General features: G+C 42.1%; 1 protein-coding gene across 2 annotated transcripts in view; it reads left to right on the top strand.

The window, feature by feature from the left end:
- Positions 1-17,859, top strand: part of ARMH4 (armadillo like helical domain containing 4) — a 130,009-nt gene that overhangs the window by 27,425 nt on the left and 84,725 nt on the right. For both annotated transcript variants that reach the window (XM_045451090.1, XM_045451091.1), the window contains exon 5: positions 10,372-10,629. In XM_045451090.1, coding sequence (XP_045307046.1) covers positions 10,372-10,629 — 258 coding nt within the window. The remainder of the gene's footprint in view (positions 1-10,371; positions 10,630-17,859) is intronic.

Raw genomic sequence — 17,859 nt, 5'->3', positions numbered from 1 at the left:
CTTAGACAAAAATTCTGGGTTTAATAAAGCCGTTTGAGGCTCTGCTCCGATATTTAAGCATGCAAGGCAGTTACAACACTAGCTCTGTAGGCTGTAAGGAAAACAAAGCTTATCAGTCTTGCTTTCTGTTGAGCCAACAGTGTAAGCTTAGGGGATAATGCCTGGCAAGCATTTTGAGTCCCTTGGAAGAAAACCCCCATGTAAGTTCGAAGTATTGTTATGGGTTATAAAATAGCTGTTAAGAGAGTCTGTCAGAGAGTGGCCAGACAGATGAACTTGGCTTAGAGAGGATACTGTCTAGACAGATTTTTATTTTTTCCTCTCTGCTACTTGCAATAGGACATTTCTCTGTTGAAGTTGTGGACACCCTACTTAATATCACCAGGCATCTCTTAGCCATGTGGCACTTACCTGACATCTCCGTTTAATGTTTTATAGCTTTCATTTTACAGCTTCAGCTCGCCTCAAGCCCAACAATGAGAAATTGAACCAGGTCGCATCCCTGTTGCACACTGAGCTGTCTACCCTCCAAACACCTATGTTTGTTCTTTTTGGCTGACACCTGAGTCAGTGTTTCACGGTGGTTAGGTGTCACAGGTTTTGACAGTGGACATAATCAGCAAGTGACTTGATCTTAGTAAGAATACTATGGAAAAATCCATTAGCTTCATGGCAAGGCACCTCAGTCAGTGCCTGACGGTGCATCTTGAATTCAGTGGGAGACCCTGAACCGATGCTGGTTCAGCGAGAGTGAATGAGGATTTACGTAATGTGTGTCACGTGCTTGGGAGTGGGAACGGTGAGAAGCGGTGGGAGGATATTGTCTGTCACTAGAGGTGGTTACTCAGAAACTGTCATTACTGCCCCCTTGGTGGCGGTTCGCGTCACTGCGATTGTTTGGTACTACGAAGTAATCAGTGTCAAGTCAGCCTGGGATTAAGGAAGTGCCAGTTGCCAGGATGCATTTTCCGTTCCAGGTCACACAACGAGAAGAAATTCTCAGGCTGAACTCTGTGAACCTTCCCTACCTGGACTGCAGTGTTTTCTCAGGGATTCTCAGGGCAAACAGAACTTTAAGTCTTTGATCACTGTTACTGGGTTTCTGTTAACATACGGTAAACCGAGAACAGTTGCTTCTTTTTAGAGGTTCATGTTTTTCTTTTTCTGTTATTTTAATAGGAATACTTGTGCGCGCATGTTTTACATTGACCTACATACTTATTTAGGATTCAGGTAAAAGAAAATAAAATTTTAGGTGTAACAAAATTACAAAATTCAGAAAGTATTACCCTATAACTTTTGAATACAGCTTGGTAGTGTTATTTGAATGAGTTCTTCCTTTAGATTTCGTTCTTTGGATCAGGGATCCTGTTATTGTTTTTGGCACAGTTTTATTTGCTGAACGTTTATTTCACGTCATTGCCCTTTGCGTTCAGAGGTGTTCATGACATCCTTGTTGGTCTTGGGTGTAACTAGTTGAAGACCTGACTGAAATACAGATGACTGTCTCTTTAGTTTTTATGAGTGGAAAATGAATGCGTAAACTGTGGTTTGCTTTGCACCTGTTCTTATATGTTGCCTTTGTGCTTGCTGCAAGATTATTCAGAGGAATGTGTTCCTGTTTATTAATTGTTACTCTGTGTATCTTTAGATCTAGGCAGTTGTTAAAAACCTGGATCTAATTATGCATTCATTCATCTGTCTATCCATTCAACAAATACTTCGTGAGCATTGCTGATTGCCAAGCACTGTGCTCCTCATTGATTGGTGCCACAACAGAGGACAAGACCATCCTTCCTTTATCCGGTAGTTTTCTACCTTTCTGCGTCAAACTGCAATAAAATACATTACTTTGGTAATATTAGGAAAGGTGATCATGCCTTTCTTTGTTACCCATTTGTAGGAGTGGTCACTGTTCCATGGGAAATTGTAGTAGGGTACCGGTGACATACTACTAAAGGTGTTTAGCAGCTACAAAAATGATTGTAGGGGCGCCTGGGTGGCTGAGTCGGTTAAGCGGCTGACTTCGGCTCAGGTCATGATCTCGCGGTTCGTGAGTTCGAGCCCCACGTCGGGCTCTGTGCTGACAGCTCAGAGCCTGGAGCCTGTTTCAGATTCTGTGTCTCCCTCTCTCTGGCCCTCCCCCGTTCATGCTTTGTCTCTCTCTGTCTCAAAAATAAATAAACGTTAAAAAAAAAAAATGATTGTAGACTCCTACAAAATAAGAACATTGTCTGGTGGACAAAGATAACTAGGAAATAAGGTTAGACTAAAAGAGAACTCTCACTCTTGTCTTCCTCCTGTCTTCTCTGCATGCTTCCTGAAACTTCCTTTTTCTAGAGTTGTCTTGTCGGGCTTGCTACATAAGTCCTCAAGTATGAAAAGTGACAAATAGTAAACCTTATAAGATCCTTTGTGGTTTGAAGCGGGGGATGGGTGGTACAAGGAGAAGGCTTTCCTCTCTTATCCCCCACCGCAGTCAGGGGCCCTCTTTTTTTTCCAGTAGAAATTGTATGCTACTCAATAGTGTTTCTGGAGAGAGTATTCCTCCAAGAGAACACTCTGACGTGGAGTATACAACTCATGTCGGGCATTTCGGGACAGGAAGAAGGGGAAGGAAGGCTGTACCAGGGTGTGTGAGTGGAGGAGAGATTATGAGACACGTTGACCTAAGCAATGTCACTGAAATCACATTTTGAAGGTAGTGACCTTCTCGTTGCCCTAGACTTGCTTACGTGCATCTCTCTTTTTAGGATGTGAAAGCATGGAGTAAGATGACTTTTGAGGTCCTTTTCATTATGTTTATGGCTCTGTGCTTTATTTTGTCTGACTTTGTTGAGGTATAGTTGACAGATAAAGCTCTAAGTAAGATATTTAGAGCGTATAATATGGTGATGGTACACATAACATTGTAAAGGGTTTCCCACCATTGGATCGATTAACACTTCCATCACTTCACATATTTACTCTTTTTGTGGGAGGACATTTAAGTTTTACTCTCTTAGCACATTTCAGTGATATAATACAGTGTTATCAACTATTGTCAGCACATTATACATTAGGCCTTTGGACCGTATTCATCTCATAGCTGAAAGTTTGTACCCTTTTACCAATCTCACCCTATTTTCTTTACACTCTAGCCCCTGGCAACTACTTTTCTACTTTCTGTTTTTGTGAGTTACACTTTAAAAAAAAATTTTAGATTTCACCTATAAGTGATACCATGTAGTATTTGTCTTTCTCTGTCTGACTTATTTTTTTAAAAAAATTTTTGATGTTTATTTATTTTTGAGGGAGAGAGAGAGAGAGAGGGAGGGAGGGAGGGGCAGAGATACAGGGAGACACAGAATCAGAAGCAAGCTCCAGGCTCTGAGTTGTCAGCACAGAGCCTGACGTGGGGCTCGAACTCATGAACCGTGAGATCATGACACGAGCAAAGTCAGATGTTTAACTGACTGAGCCACATAGATGCCCCCCTGACTTATTTCACTCAGCATAATGCCCTTCAGTTTCATCCACGTGGCAAATGACAGGATTTCCTTCTTTTTAAAGGCTGAATAATTTTCTGTTATATGTATATCACATCTTCTTTATCCATTTGTCTGTTAATGGACACATAGGTTGTTTCCATGCCTTGGCTATTGTGAATTATGCTGCTATGAACACAGGAGTACAGATACCTCTTTAGGATAATGATTTTGTTTCCTTAGGATGTATACCCGGATTTGGGATTGCTGGATCATATAGCTCTATGCTTTAAGGAGCAGGGATTAACTGAGCCCATTGAGGGCCAAGTAGAAGTTGTCCTTGGTAGGTGATAGTGGTCAGTGGTCAACAGTTCAATGATGAGAGCTGAAAACTCAGGGCTTGTTGCTCTGGTTTGTCTTTGTGTTCCTAGGGGATTAGTTTCATGTTGTCAAAATCATTCCATCAAGTACAGCTCTTTTAGGTTTGTGGAAAGGAAAGGTAGCTAAAAGTGATTTTATAGTGCTTTAAAAATAAAGAAATGTTCTTTTTGGCCTATGATCAATTTCCATGTACAGAAGGAAGGTCAGTGAAGCCACCAAATAGTTTTGATGATCCCTGATAATTTTCTCCAAGTTCCAAGGAACCCATGCTTTTTCTTTGCTTTAAATTTTTTTTTAATGTTTATTTATTTTTGAGAGAGAGACACAGAGACAGAGCATGAGCAGGAGAGGGGCAGAGAGAGAGGGAGACACAGAATCCAAAGCAGGCTCCAGGCTCTGAGCTGTTAGCACAGAGCCCATGCGGGGCTTGAACTCACAAACTGTGAGATCATGACCTGAGCTGAAGCCAGATGCTTAACTGACTGAGTCACCCAGGTGCCTCTCCATACTTTTTCTCTATCCAATTTCTTCCTTGGCTTCTCTTTAATTAGAGTCCCTGGTCCATATTCCCCCCCTCCCCCCGCCCCCTCCAGCTTTACTGGAAGTATGTGAGTTTAAGGTGTACCACATGATGATTTGATACACTTAACGTGTTGCAAAATGGTTACCCAAGAAGGTTAGTTAACATTTCCATCTCCTCACATAATTAACTATTTTTTGTGGTGATAATATTTAAGATCTACTCTCATAATAATTTTCAACTATATAATACGATATTTTTTTTAAATGTTCATTTATTTTGAGAGAGAGAGAGCGAGTGAGCGAGCACAAGCATAGTGGGGGAGGGGCAGAGAGAGAGAAAGGGAGAGAGAGAATCCCAATATAGGGCTCGATCTCATGAACTGTGAGATCATGACCTGAGCCCAAATCAAGTTTAACTGACTGAGCCACCCAGGCTCCCCTGCAGTATTGCTAATTATAGTCACCGTACTATAGTTATTAGATGCCCAGAACTTATTTGTGTTATTGTTGGGAGTTTGTACCTGGTCCATCTTTAGCCACTCCCTTCACACACAACCAACCATCCATCTCCTTTCCCCACTCCTCCCCCACTAAGCTCTCCTCCCCAAATCTGCTGCTCCTAAATCTGCCTACTCTATCCCTCCACACAGGCCTGAAGCCAAGCAACCGAACGTGGCTGGAGAAAAACACAACCGTCTTAACATGTCTCACTTTGAATTTATGATGCCGCATCTCACGTGGGCCCACAGGGCTGCCTGCCAGTCCTGCCACATTTTCCAGGGGAATTCACTGGCCCGTTTTCCACGATGACTATTTCACACTTTCAAACCACCAACATTTCTTTTTTTTTTCCTTCTTAGTTTCTCATTTGACTGAGAAAATCAAAGAAAGACGAAGGCAACTCTCACATGTTCCCGCCAGCAGATCTATCCTTCTGCCTACACCTGTGCCCACTGCGGTGGAGGGTGTGTGGGAGCCGGCCCGTGCGCTGGATCCCATCCCTTCCCAGTGTTGGCACGGAAGGCAACCTTACATAGGGGCCACCATGGGCGAGGCTTAGTTCTGAGTGCCTTAGGTGTTCACTGATGCAGTCCTTACCACAGCCCTGTGAGGTATAGGAATCACGCTGGCGTTACAGATGACTGAGCTGAGACACAGTAACTTGTCCCGAATCCCACGGTCATGGTACGTTTGCGTGGCTCAAGTCCACATATGCAACCACGCTGCCACAGACATTCTTCCAGCAGCCCTCTCCCCTCCCTCCTGAGTCGTCAATATCCCCCACTCTGCCAGATCTTACCCCGCAAGTTACAAGCAAATTCTAGCATCTCCTATTTTAAGCTACCTTGGACCCTGCATCTCTGTCTGGCTACCCCCTTCTGTCCCTGCTCTTTTTTTCAAAAAATTTTCATGCGCTTTTTTTTCTTTTCTTTTTTTCTTTTTTTTTTTTTTAGTATTTGTTGCATCTACTGTCTTTTTTTCTAATTTTCTTTTCAACCACTCCTGTCTGGCTTTTATCCCTGTCATTCCACGCAGACAACTTGTGTCAAGTCACTAATCACCTCCAAAGTGTCAGAGCCAGAGGTAATGTCAGTGACAGAATTCTCAAATTCTTACTCAGGCCCTCAGAAATGTTTTATTCCTTTGGTTCCCTTGATACCGCACTCGCTTTGGTTTTTCTCCTACCTTAGTGGTCACTTCTTTGCTGGATCCCCTCTCTGTTGGCCAACTTCTAACTCAGGGTTTGGTCTGGATCACGTTCCCTTTTCCCTTTTGCCACACTCATTCTCTTGGTGATCTCAACCAGTCTCAAGGCTGTCAATATCATTTCTTTTTTTTTAATTTAATTTTTTATTTTTTTTTTAATTTACATCCAAATTAGTTAGGATATAGTGAAACAATGATTTCAGGAGTAGATTCCTTAATGCCCCTTACCCATTTAGCTCATCCCCCCTCCCACAACCCCTCCAGTAACCCTCAGTTTGTTCTCCATATTTATGAGTCTCTTCTGTTTTGTCCCCCTCCCTGTTTCTATATTATTTTTGTTTTCCTTCCCTTATGTTCATCTATTTTGTCTCTTAAAGTCCTCATAGGAGTGAAGTCATATGATTTTTGTCTTTCTCTGACTAATTTCACTTAGCATAATACCCTCCAGTTCTATCCACATAGTTGCAAATGGCAAGATTTCATTCTTTTGGATTGCCGAGTAATACTCCATTGTATATATCTATATACCACATCTTCTTTATCCATTCATCCATCGATGGACATTTGGGCTCTTTCCATACCTTGGCTATTGTTGATAGTGCTACCAAAAACATTGGGGTGAAATGTGCCCCTTCGAAACAGCATACCTGTATCCCTCGGATAAATGCCTAGTAGTGAATTTCTGGGTCATAGGGTAGTTCTATTTTTAGTTTTTTGAGGGACCTTCATACTGTTTTCCAGAGTGGCTGCACCAGCTTGTATTCCCATGTCAATATCATTTCTAAATTGATGACTCCTGGATTTCTATCTTTAGCTTTGATCTTCCCGAGGCTTTTGGCGTTTCCATTTGGAAGTCATAGGCAGAGCAATCACATAATTAATCTGTCTCAGATAAAATTCTTGATTTTGCTCTTTACCCTTCAGTTCCTAGCTTTAATAAAGTGAGACCTTCCTTCCACATTCCACATCGTAATTATCAGCAGGACTCTCTCTACCTTCAGACTGCCTTCACATTACATCCTAACTCTGACCATCTCTTCCAACATCTCTTGTCCAAAGCACTGTCATCTTATCCCCTGCGTTTTGAAATAGCCTCCTAATGGGTCTCTTTGCTAATTTGAAATAGCCTCCTAATTTGTTTCTTGCTCTGATATAGTCTGTTTTTCACCCTGCAGTCAGTCATTGCTCATAAATATGTATCAGATCTGGCCCCTGCCTACCCGCCTCACCTCATTTCCTGTCCCTTCCTGCTCCCTGGGGCCCAGTCTTTGTCATTCTTTGAACACCGCACACATCTGCCCCAAGGCTTTTGTTTTTGCTGTTCCTTCTGTTCTCTGCTACTGGGAATGCCCTTCCTGTAGATATTGACCTAAATTAAAGAGTATTAATTATTTTGGTATAATCTCTTTTCAAACTTTTCCTTGATCTCCCCCTCCAAAAAAGCAGGGACTGGAACTTTCCATCTTCTTTTCATTTTTTTAAAAAAATGTTTATATATTTTTGAGAGAGGGAGAGGGAGAGAGGGAGAGAGAGAGACAGAGACGGAGAATCCCAAACAGGCTTCTCACTGTCAGTGCAGAGCCCAACATGGGGCTCGAACTCACAAATCATGAGATCATGACCTGAGCCAAAATCAAGAGTCAGATGCTCAACTGACTGAGTCACCCAGACACCCCTTCTTTGCAGTTTTAATCAGAGTGTAATGTTGTATTATGTATCTGTTTGCTGTGTAGCCCCTTGAGTGCGTATCAGCTCTGTGAAGGCAGAGACATTATTGCTTTATTCCTAGTGCCTGGAACTAGGTGCTTGATAAATAGTTATTCAATTTTTGGAATAGTGAGAGGTATTAAGTCCTACAAAGATAAGGGATATATAAGAATGAAAAAGATTAGGTGTAATATTTTTTAAAAGTTAAAAAAAAAAAACCCTGTAAATGATAGGTGAAAAGGAACGTGCATGGAGAAAATTGTCTAGAAGCAGAAAAAGAGAGCTCAGAATTCCTGGGTGGCTCTAATCTTCCCTCTTCCCTTCTCCACCATCCCGGGAGAGTTCCCTGTTGCATAACTGCCATGTCGAGAGCCAAGAGAAGAGATCAAGGGGAAGGCCTTCACTGAAGCTTCAGGGACTTCAGGGGTGCATCCATGGTGAGGATGGGCCTCAGAGTATTCTTAGGAAATTAAAATTGGTGAAACAAAGTAAAATTGGGGATCTTATGTTTCCTAAACCTACTCCTCTTGAAGCATTAAATGTGACAAATTGTGAATTTAACTCTTATGATGATGGTAACCACAATGATTTTTTTTTCAAGTGGTGCTTTTCTGATTGTCTTTGATCAATATCCTATTTCCTAATCTCCTTTAAAGTTGGAATGAGAATAATTGATGTAATTGTTTCTAGCTCCTTGGGTCACTCCTCCAACAGTAGCCAGGAGTGGTATATATACCTCTCACTTAACATGTTGTGAATTCTACTCACTGATGGGGAAGAAGAGTAGAAGGAAAATTGTGCCAAAGTAATGAATTCTTTTGTTTAGTATTATAAGATATAAAAGGATTGGGACATTCCCTTTAAATCCTGTTAGTATTTTAGTATACTTTTCTAATGGGCAAAGCTTTTCTCTTTAATTGGAGTCTGGTTGACACATAATGTTACATTAGTTTTTGGTGTACAACATAGTGATTCGACAAGTTTATATGTTGTGCTGAGTTCACTACAAGTGCAGCTATCACCTGTCACCATACTACACTATTACATACCATCGACTGTGTTTCTTCTGCTGCACCTTTTATCCTTGTGACTTATTCATTCCATAACTGGAAGCTTCTATCTTCCATTCCCTTTCACCCCGTTTGCCCACTTCCCATCCTTTTTCCTTCTGACCACTATCAGTTTGTTGTCTGTATTTATGGGTCTGTTTCTGCTTTAAGTTTGTTTGTTTATTCATTTGTTTTAGTTTTTAGGTTCTACATATAAGTGAAATCATATGGTATTTGTCTTTCTCTGCTGACTTATTTCATTGTGTCTGCTGGCATAATACCCCTTAGGTCCATCCATGTTATTACAAATGGCAAGGTCTCATTCTTTTTTATGACAAATATTCCATAGTGTGTGTGTGTGTGTGTGTGTGTGTGTGTGTGTGTGTGTGTGTATACACCCCACATCTTCTTTATCCATTCTTCTATCCATGGATAGATGTTTCCATATCTTGGCTATTGTAAATAATGCCGCAATAAACATAAGGGTGCATAAAATCTTTTTGAATTAGTGTCTTTGTTTTCTTTGGGTAAATATCCAGTAGTGGAATCACTGGATCATATGGTATTTATATTTTTAACTTTTTGAGGCATCTACTTACTTTTTTCCACAGTGGCTGCACCAATTTGCATTCCCACCAACAGTGCACAGGCTTATTTTTTCTTCACATCTTCAACAACATTTTTATTTATTGTTGTTTTGATTCTAGCCATTCTCACAGGTGTAAGGTGATATCTCATTGTATTTTTATTTGCACTTCCCTGATGATGAGTGATGTTGAGCATCTTTTCATGTGTCTGTTGACCATCCGTATGTCTTCTTTGGGAAAATGTCTATTCAGGTTTTCTGCCCATTTTTTAACTGGATTATTTGTCTTTTTGATGTTGAATTATATACATTTTTTTATATATTTTAGATATTAACCTAATGGGGAAATCTTTAATGACCTCCAGAAAACAGGGAAGGGATATTCCCTACCTTTGTACATGTAAATATGACCAATAAATATTTATATTACCTGAACTTTGACTCCAAATAAACATGCTGCATAACAATTATCTGACATAGCTGTGATTTTGAAAGTTTAAAACATAGGTATATGGTGAGCACATAATCCTGCGGTGCTCACATCACCCAACTTTAGCTATAAAATTTGTATTATTATTATCAACATCATTATTATTATTATTTTAGAAAGAGAACATGCAGTCAGGAGGGGAGGGAAGAGAGAAGGAGAGAGGGAGGGAGGGAGGGAGAGAGAGAGAGAGAGAAAGAAAGAAAGAGAGAGAAGGAGAATCTTAAGCAGATTCTATGCTCAGCATGGAGCCCAACACAAGGCTTGATCCCACAACCCTGGGATCATGACCTGAGCCGAATTCAAGAGTCAGGCGCTTAACTGACTAAGCCACCCATGCGCTCCTAAAATTTGTTTTAAAAGGTCAAGCACAATGATTTTGTAGTGTTTGGGTCATTTCACAAGATTCATATGTAGGCGCTTACTGTATTCCTTTATGTTTCTTGTTGGTTTCTTTTTTTCTAGAGGGAGAAGAAGATGAGGATGAAGAGGATGAGGAGGAGGAAGATGAAGAAGAGGAAGATGAGGAGGAAGATGAAGAAGACAAAGATACAGAGCCCCTGGATGAGAGCTTGGATGGTGACGCTGAGCTGCTGGGGTTTACTCTCCCTGGCGTCACGTCTCAGGAACCTGGTTTAGAACAAGGAAACCTGGGCCCTTTGGAGGGAGCCACCTACCAGGTGCCAGACGCCATCGAGTGGGAGCAGCAGAATCAGGGCCTGGGTAAGAGGCATGCGTGTTTCCCTTTTCCAACTCCCTGTCCTCCTTTTATTTTTCTAATGTGGCAGCTTGCTTTCTTGGCATCGATTACGGGGCAGAATGGATTTTCTGGTTATGTTTATGGGTGGTTCATTTCAGAAAAAGTTATCACTTTCTTTTTATAGGTTTATATTTAGTGCTGTTAAATAGCCAGGCTCCAAACAGTCTCCACTAAGAGCACAGTTACCTAATTTTTGGAGGGAGTTCCATTTCTTTCCTTCCCAGCTGGAAGACAGCTATAGGTTTTGGGAGGACTTCCAAATGGGGAGGGATGTGAGTAACCAGCGTGCTGAACAAACAGCGTGAATGGTCTGAAGTCAGAAAACAAATATGTGGGGTTACCTTCTGTCCCTGTAGAATTTGGTGCCTAGTGGAAATTCCTCCCCCACTTCTGCGTGAGCTTTTCACAGACTTGTCACTTTGCTGTATTCTTACGGCTGCATTCCGTTGTCAGACAGTCTCCGTTCAGCAGCCAGCGTCTGGACACCCATGTGGTCGCTGTCTCTTGGGTACAGCCCAAATTATCAATGAGAGGCTCTGTGAATGCAGGCTCACCTCCCCGCTGACACTGTCTTCCCGGTCAGCAGGGAAGCTCCCCTGTCTGTCTCCTCTTGGCTTTTTCTGGAGAGATGCTGTAAGCTCTGGGTGACTCCTTGAGGCCTTACTCTCTTGACTTGAGGTAAGGTGGCCTCTTCTCCAAAGAAGAACCCTCTCTAAAATTTTCTTGGGGTTTAACAGCCAGCCCCGTTTGTAACCTTCAAGTGTAGCCGAGGTTAGGTTGAAAAGTCACAGAACCGGTGTTTGGCGATTTCATTGAAAATGTGGATGTTGGCCTGGAGCTTTGCTCAGGAATATCATACTAGTGTATTTTGGTGCCTCAGTTGAAATGTCCAATTTAGAATCCTATTGCATATGATTTCTTTTTTAAATATTTATTTACTGGGGCGCCTGGGTGGCTCAGTCAGTTGGGCATCCATCTTAGGTTCAGGTCATGATCTCACGGTTCGTGGGTTCAAGCCCTGCATCGGGCTCTGTGTCAACAGCTCAGAGCCTGGAGCCTGCTTTGGATGCTTTGTCTCCCTCTCTGTCTCTCTGCCCCTTCCCTGCTTGTGCTCTGTCTCTCTCTTTCAAAAATAAAAACATAAAAAAATAAAAAATTTAAATACTTATTTATTTTTTTTTGGGGGGGGGGGCACCGAGAAAGAGGGAGAGCAAGAATCCCAAGCAGGGATTCGATGTAGGGCTCAATCTTAGGAACCGTGAGATCATGACCTCAGCCGAAATCAAGAGCTGGGTGCTTAACCGATGGAGCCACCCAGATGCCCATGCATATAATTTCTTAAAGATCGTTCTCCCCTCCCATGAAGACTCTCTTTTTTAGATTGGTGGTGAGAAAGGGTGAGTGCACTAAAATACGTGTAGAGCTGGGAAATTGCTGTGTCAGTTTATTGCATGGGTGTGTAGTTTAAAATAAGCTCTCTCTGTCTTTTTTTAAAGCTCAAATTGGACTTGTAAAGTTTTGAAGGTTTGCAGGCAAAGGAGGAATGCTTTTCTTTGATGAACTGTCCTTTCCATTTGGTTAATTAGTTCATCCAACAAACCTGCCTGAGCATCTACTCTGTTCCTGGTACTTTGCATGGCACTGGGGACACAGAGAAAAACAAGAATAGTGCCTCTTTTGGATTAGAACGGAACTCATTTCATAAAGGTTTCAGTGTGGGGAGGGTGAGTTCTATAGTAAAAGTAGGTTATAACAGGGCAAAGCAGAAATACTGAAGGGGGCCCTATTGTCCTCCTGTCTTGCCTCCTTATTCCAGCCTGATGCACAGCTAAGTTTTCTTAAATTAGTGATACCAGTTTAGTGATTTGTTACGGTTTTAAAAGTGATTCCCACAAGGAATTTTTTTTTAATATATCAGGTTTTTCTGTTAAAAATAATAATTTACCATTTCCCTAGATGTCTCTTACCTTTTATTGTCACTTGCTTTCCCGATAAATTCATTGTATCAACATGTTTTTAGGACTGAGTTTCCTGGGAACCCAAACAAGGAACACATCTTCCAAGCTGTTTTGTTTTGTTTTGTTTTTTTTCTTTCCACCGTGGGAAGACTGTGTTTGAGTAGTGTCTGGGACTAAACTTTTATTTGCTCATCAGCTTTTTCTCGGAGTGACAGGAGTATCTCCTAGTCACTCATAACCAGTACTAGCTTCTGGTCAACATTAATTCATACAGTTTTCTAAGTACACTCAGGTCAGATGAAACAGAGGAAAACCTCTATTTGGATTTGGAAAACCTTCTGTGATGGACTTTTGTGGTAGGTAGAATAGTGACTCCCTAAAGATGTCTATGTCCTGATCTCTGGAGCTTGTGAATTTGTTACCTTACATGGCCAAAAGGACTTTGCCGATAATTAAGTTAAGGATCTTGAGATGGGGAGGTTATTCTGGATCATCTGAGGAGGCCCAGTATAATCACAAATGCCTTTATAAGGGGGAGGTAGGAGAGTCAGAGGCAGAGAAAGAGATGTGATGAGAGAGGCAGAGGTAAGAGTGATGTGGTCATGAGCCAAGGGATGCCAGCAGCCTCCAGAAGCTCGGAAAGACAAGGAGATGAATTCTCCCCTTGAACCTCTAGAATATAACCATGTTGACACCTTGGTTTTAGGCCCTCAAGACCTATTTCAAACTTTTGACCTGCAGAACACTCAGATAATAAATTTGTGTTGTTTTGAGCCACTAAATATGAAACTAACACAGAGTTCAGTAAGCGTTTCATGGAAAGCATCATTTTAGAAAGTAGAACTGCAGGGCAGCTCTAGTCAGAGTGTGAATCTTGTAAACTTAAGTATAGTTTTTTCTTCATGAATCATTAAATATGCAAAAATTGAGGGGCGCCTGAGTGGCTCAGGCAGTTAATCGTCCAACTCGGCTCGGGTCATGATCTCATGGTTCATGGGTGTGAGCCTTGTGTCCAGCTCTGTTCTGAGAGCTTGGAGCCTGGAGCCTGCTTTGGATTCTGTGTGTGTGTGTGTGTGTGTGTGTGTGTGTGTGTGTCTCACTGCCCCTCCTCTGCTCGTTTGCTCTCTCTCTCAAAAATAAATCAACATCAAACAAACTTTAAAAATGCAAAAATTGAGACCTTTTAAAAAGAATTCTATTTAATATAATACCATTCTAGTTGACCTTCTTCATTTTTGCTTTCAGGCGGGTTATTTTATTTATAGATTATCACATCCTATTTTACAATATGAATGGTGTTCCAAAGCAAATGCTAAAACCCATATAAACCTTTAAAAATGAACAGATTGAAGTGGGTAGCTGGGATTGGCTAAAAATAACACAAACTCTTTGAATAGATTATAATTTCATTTCCTGTGAAGTAGCATGAGCAGAAAACTTAGATGACTTTCTAAGGCAAAGCAGTAGATTCATGGCCTCAAATTCTCAGAACTTCTGTTTTCTGCATTGCCACATACACATCACCTCTAAAGCTTTGGAGGGAGAGAGCTCAGCTTCTTGATCTTGCTGTTGGGAGGTGTGAGTGGAATGAACTGTATGTCACTGAGATAGAATTAGGAGTGAAAATCCCCTGTTATAGCAGAGGTGGATCAATTGATTGGTATGTAGGAAGTTCTTTTTTTTTTTAAATGTTTATTTATTTTTGAGAGAGAGAAACAGACCGTACAAGCAGGGGAGGGGCAGAGAGAGAGGGAGACACAGAATGCGAAGCAGGCTCCAGGCTCCCAGCTATCAGCACAGAGCCCAATGCAGGACTCAAACTCACGGACTGTGAGATCATGACCTGAGCCGAAATTGGACGCTTAACCGACTGAGCCACCCAGGCGCCCCATATGCAGAAACAATTTCTTCTCTTATCTAACAAGTTCATTTTCAAATTTATTGGCAAGGACCCACACAGAGTAGACACTATGACTCACACCACTTCTAATCCTGTTATGTATTATAGTATGTCATACAATTCTGCTTTAAAAAATTTTTTTAATGTTTACTTATTTTTGAGAGAGAGAGAGAGAGAGAGAGAGAGAGAGAGAGAGAGAAAGACAGAGCATGAGTAGGAGAGGGGCAGAGAGAGAGGAAGACACAGAATCTGAAACCGGCTCCAGGCTCTGAGCTGTCAGCATAGAACCTGATGCAGGGCTCGAACTCATGAACACTGAGATCACAACCTGAGCTGAAGTCGGACCAGACCAGCCTGCTTCGGATTCTGTATGTCCCTCTCTTTCTGCCCCTCCCCTGCTTGTGCTCTGTCTCTCTCTCTCTCAAAAATGAATAAACATTAAAAAAAATTTAAAATCCATATGATCCAAGTTGAGTCAGCATATCCATTTTATTTATTTATTTATTTATTTATTTATTTATTTAAAAAGTTTACTTCTTTATTTTGAGAGAGAGGTGAGAGAGATAAAGAGAGAGAATGAGCGGGGGAGGAGGAGAAAGAGGGAGAGAGTGAGAATCCCAAGCAGGTTCCACACTGTCAGTGAAGAGCCCGACCCGGGGCTCCATCCCACGAACTGTGAGGTCATGACCTGAGCCGAAACCAAGAATCAGTCGCTTAACCACCTGAGCCAGCCAGGTGCCCTGACATATCCATTATAATGTTTAAACATTTCCGGTGCAATTAGTACCTGGGGATTCTTCCCTTTTTGCATTCTGTATCTGCCAGGATGCCTTTAGCTATCGGTAGCAGGGACCGTAACTTAAATTGGTTTAAAGAAAAAAGAAATGTATTTTCTCCAAAACAAGAAGTCCAGAGACAGAGCTCTTGGGTCAGTTGACTCAGTAGCTCTGCTGTCATCAGTGACCCAAATTTGCCCGCCTTGCTGCACTGTCCTGCTTGGGGTGCTGACTTTGCCCCTGGACTGGCCTCCTTACAGCTGCTGGGATGGCTGCAACAGCTTCACGTGTCACACCGAGAAAAGACACTGTCCAGGGAAACCAGGAGGCTATCTTTTCACCGTATTTCTTTCTTCAGAGACAGGAAGCTTTCCAAGAATCCCCGAGTAGAATTCTTGCCTCCAATTGGCTGGGGTTAGGTCACATGCCCATTTCTAAATGGTCGTTGCAAGGGGAGTGTGGTCACGTGGCTGGTGGAATGGGTGGAGGTGAAGTGTCAGTCACCAGGCCTATCAGCCAGGGTTCGTGTGTTTTTCTGTTCACTTCCTTGTAGCTGATACTATCCATGGCCCTTCTATCCTCTAAGAATCCCATGACCAATCTTGTTAAAATAATACCTTCATTTTCAGTATGTTTCGAATTCATAAGTTCTGGATGAGAGCCTGAGGGTGGCGTTGTTCCATTCTCTTCCTCAGGAGACCATTTTGGCCGCTTCAGTTTGGTCGATGTTCTGGATGGACCGTGCTTTCAAAACCATCAAGTAGTTAAGTGCAGGAGTATTATAGCGACCTTCCCTTTCATTTCAAAGCCTACATCTAACATTGGAACGGGCTTTTGATTTAGGAAGTGGAATATTTTCCCCTGGAGGTCTTTAAAAATCATAATAAATATTCAGTTAATAACCTGGGGATGTTTGTGGAAAGCAGAAGAATGAAGGGCTCTCATGTATCTATTTTTTGTCAGACATTCGGTGAGTACCTACTACACGTGTGCTATGTGCTGTGGGAATACCGAGAGGCTAACATATGAAGAGGGAACTTAGCAAGGGTCCAGAGAGTGGTCCCATAGATGTGAGGTCAGTGGCTGAGCAATTCCACAATGCAGGACTAAATCATCACTTACAACCAGGGGCTGCTTTAAGTAGCAGCCATCTGGGAAGTGTGACTTCAAGGGAGCTTTGCCTGATCTCCTAATTTATATCACCCTTTCTGCCTTAACATGATGCCTACTTTTCTTTTTCTTTTTTTTTTTTTTTTAATTTTTTTTAATGTTTATTTGTTTTTGAGAGAGACAGAGACAGAATGCGAGTGGTTTAGGGGCAGAGAGAGAGGGAGACAGAAAATCCGAAGCAGGCTCCACGCTCTGAGCTGTCAGCACAGAGCCCGATGCAGGGCTCGAACTCACAAACCGTGAGCTCATGACCTGAGCCGAAGTCAGATGCTCAACCGACTGAGCCACCCAGGCGCCCCTACATGATGCCTACTTTTCAATACTAGAGCCTTACCGGGGATTGAGATTATGTATCTTGAGAAGGCCTTAGAAAAAAATGCAGATCTGTCTGGGCAGGGTACCTCATTAGGATATTATCATTTACATTTTATTATTAATTTATCAGGTTCATTAGCAGGTGATGTAGGATGATTTTAAGATAAAAGAGAGAGGAATACAGGACAAATGTGTTTTGAATCGGTGGGAAGGTAGAATGAATTGTAGGCAAAGGTGTGGGGGTTAGGCCCTATAGAAACAGCACTTGGGGGGGCGCCTGGGTGGCGCAGTCGGTTAAGTGTCCGACTTCAGCCAGGTCACGATCTCGCGGTCCGTGAGTTCGAGCCCCGCGTCGGGCTCTGGGCTGATGGCTCAGAGCCTGGAGCCTGTTTCCAATTCTGTGTCTCCCTCTCTCTCTGCCCTTCCCCCGTTCATGCTGTGTCTCTCTCTGTCCCAAAAATAAAATAAACGTTGAAAAAAAAAAATTAAAAAAAAAAAAAAAAAAAAAAAAAAAAAGAAACAGCACTTGGGGCACACAAGTGGCTCAGTTAAGCGTCCGACTCTTGATTGCGGCTTGGGTCATGATCTTAGGTTCCGTGAGTGTGAGCCCCACATTCGGCTCTGCACTGACAATGTGGACTCTACTTAGAATTCTCTCTCTCTCTCTCTCTCTCTCTCTCTCTCGCTCTGCCCCTCATATAGTGCAACATGGCTATGGCAGCAAGGGAAAATGCTCCACGCAAGTAGTGGGAACTGTGAGATTTCAAAAATCTATGTATTTTGATGTATAACATGTTAAACTGTGGATTAAAAGGTTGCTCAGGAAAAAAAAAATAAAATAAAATGTTGCTCAGGAAGCTGCCAGGGCCAACATAAGTAAGTATGTGTATGGAAGGGGAGGGAGGAGCGAAACTTTAATCCAATGTAACCAGCGCAAAGTGAATGGCAGATTGGCTAAAGCCTCCAGACCAGTGGCTCTGGATCTCGGCTGCACATTGGAATTACCTAGAGAGCTGTACAACACTCTGAAGCCTGGGTCTTACTCAAGAGGACAACTGCCCCATACTGATCGAC

This window comes from Leopardus geoffroyi, chromosome B3, assembly GCF_018350155.1.
Source record: "Leopardus geoffroyi isolate Oge1 chromosome B3, O.geoffroyi_Oge1_pat1.0, whole genome shotgun sequence".
Lineage (NCBI taxonomy): Eukaryota > Metazoa > Chordata > Mammalia > Carnivora > Felidae > Leopardus > Leopardus geoffroyi.
The sequence above is the reverse complement of the archived record's forward strand: the minus strand, read 5'-3'. Positions and strand labels throughout refer to the sequence as shown.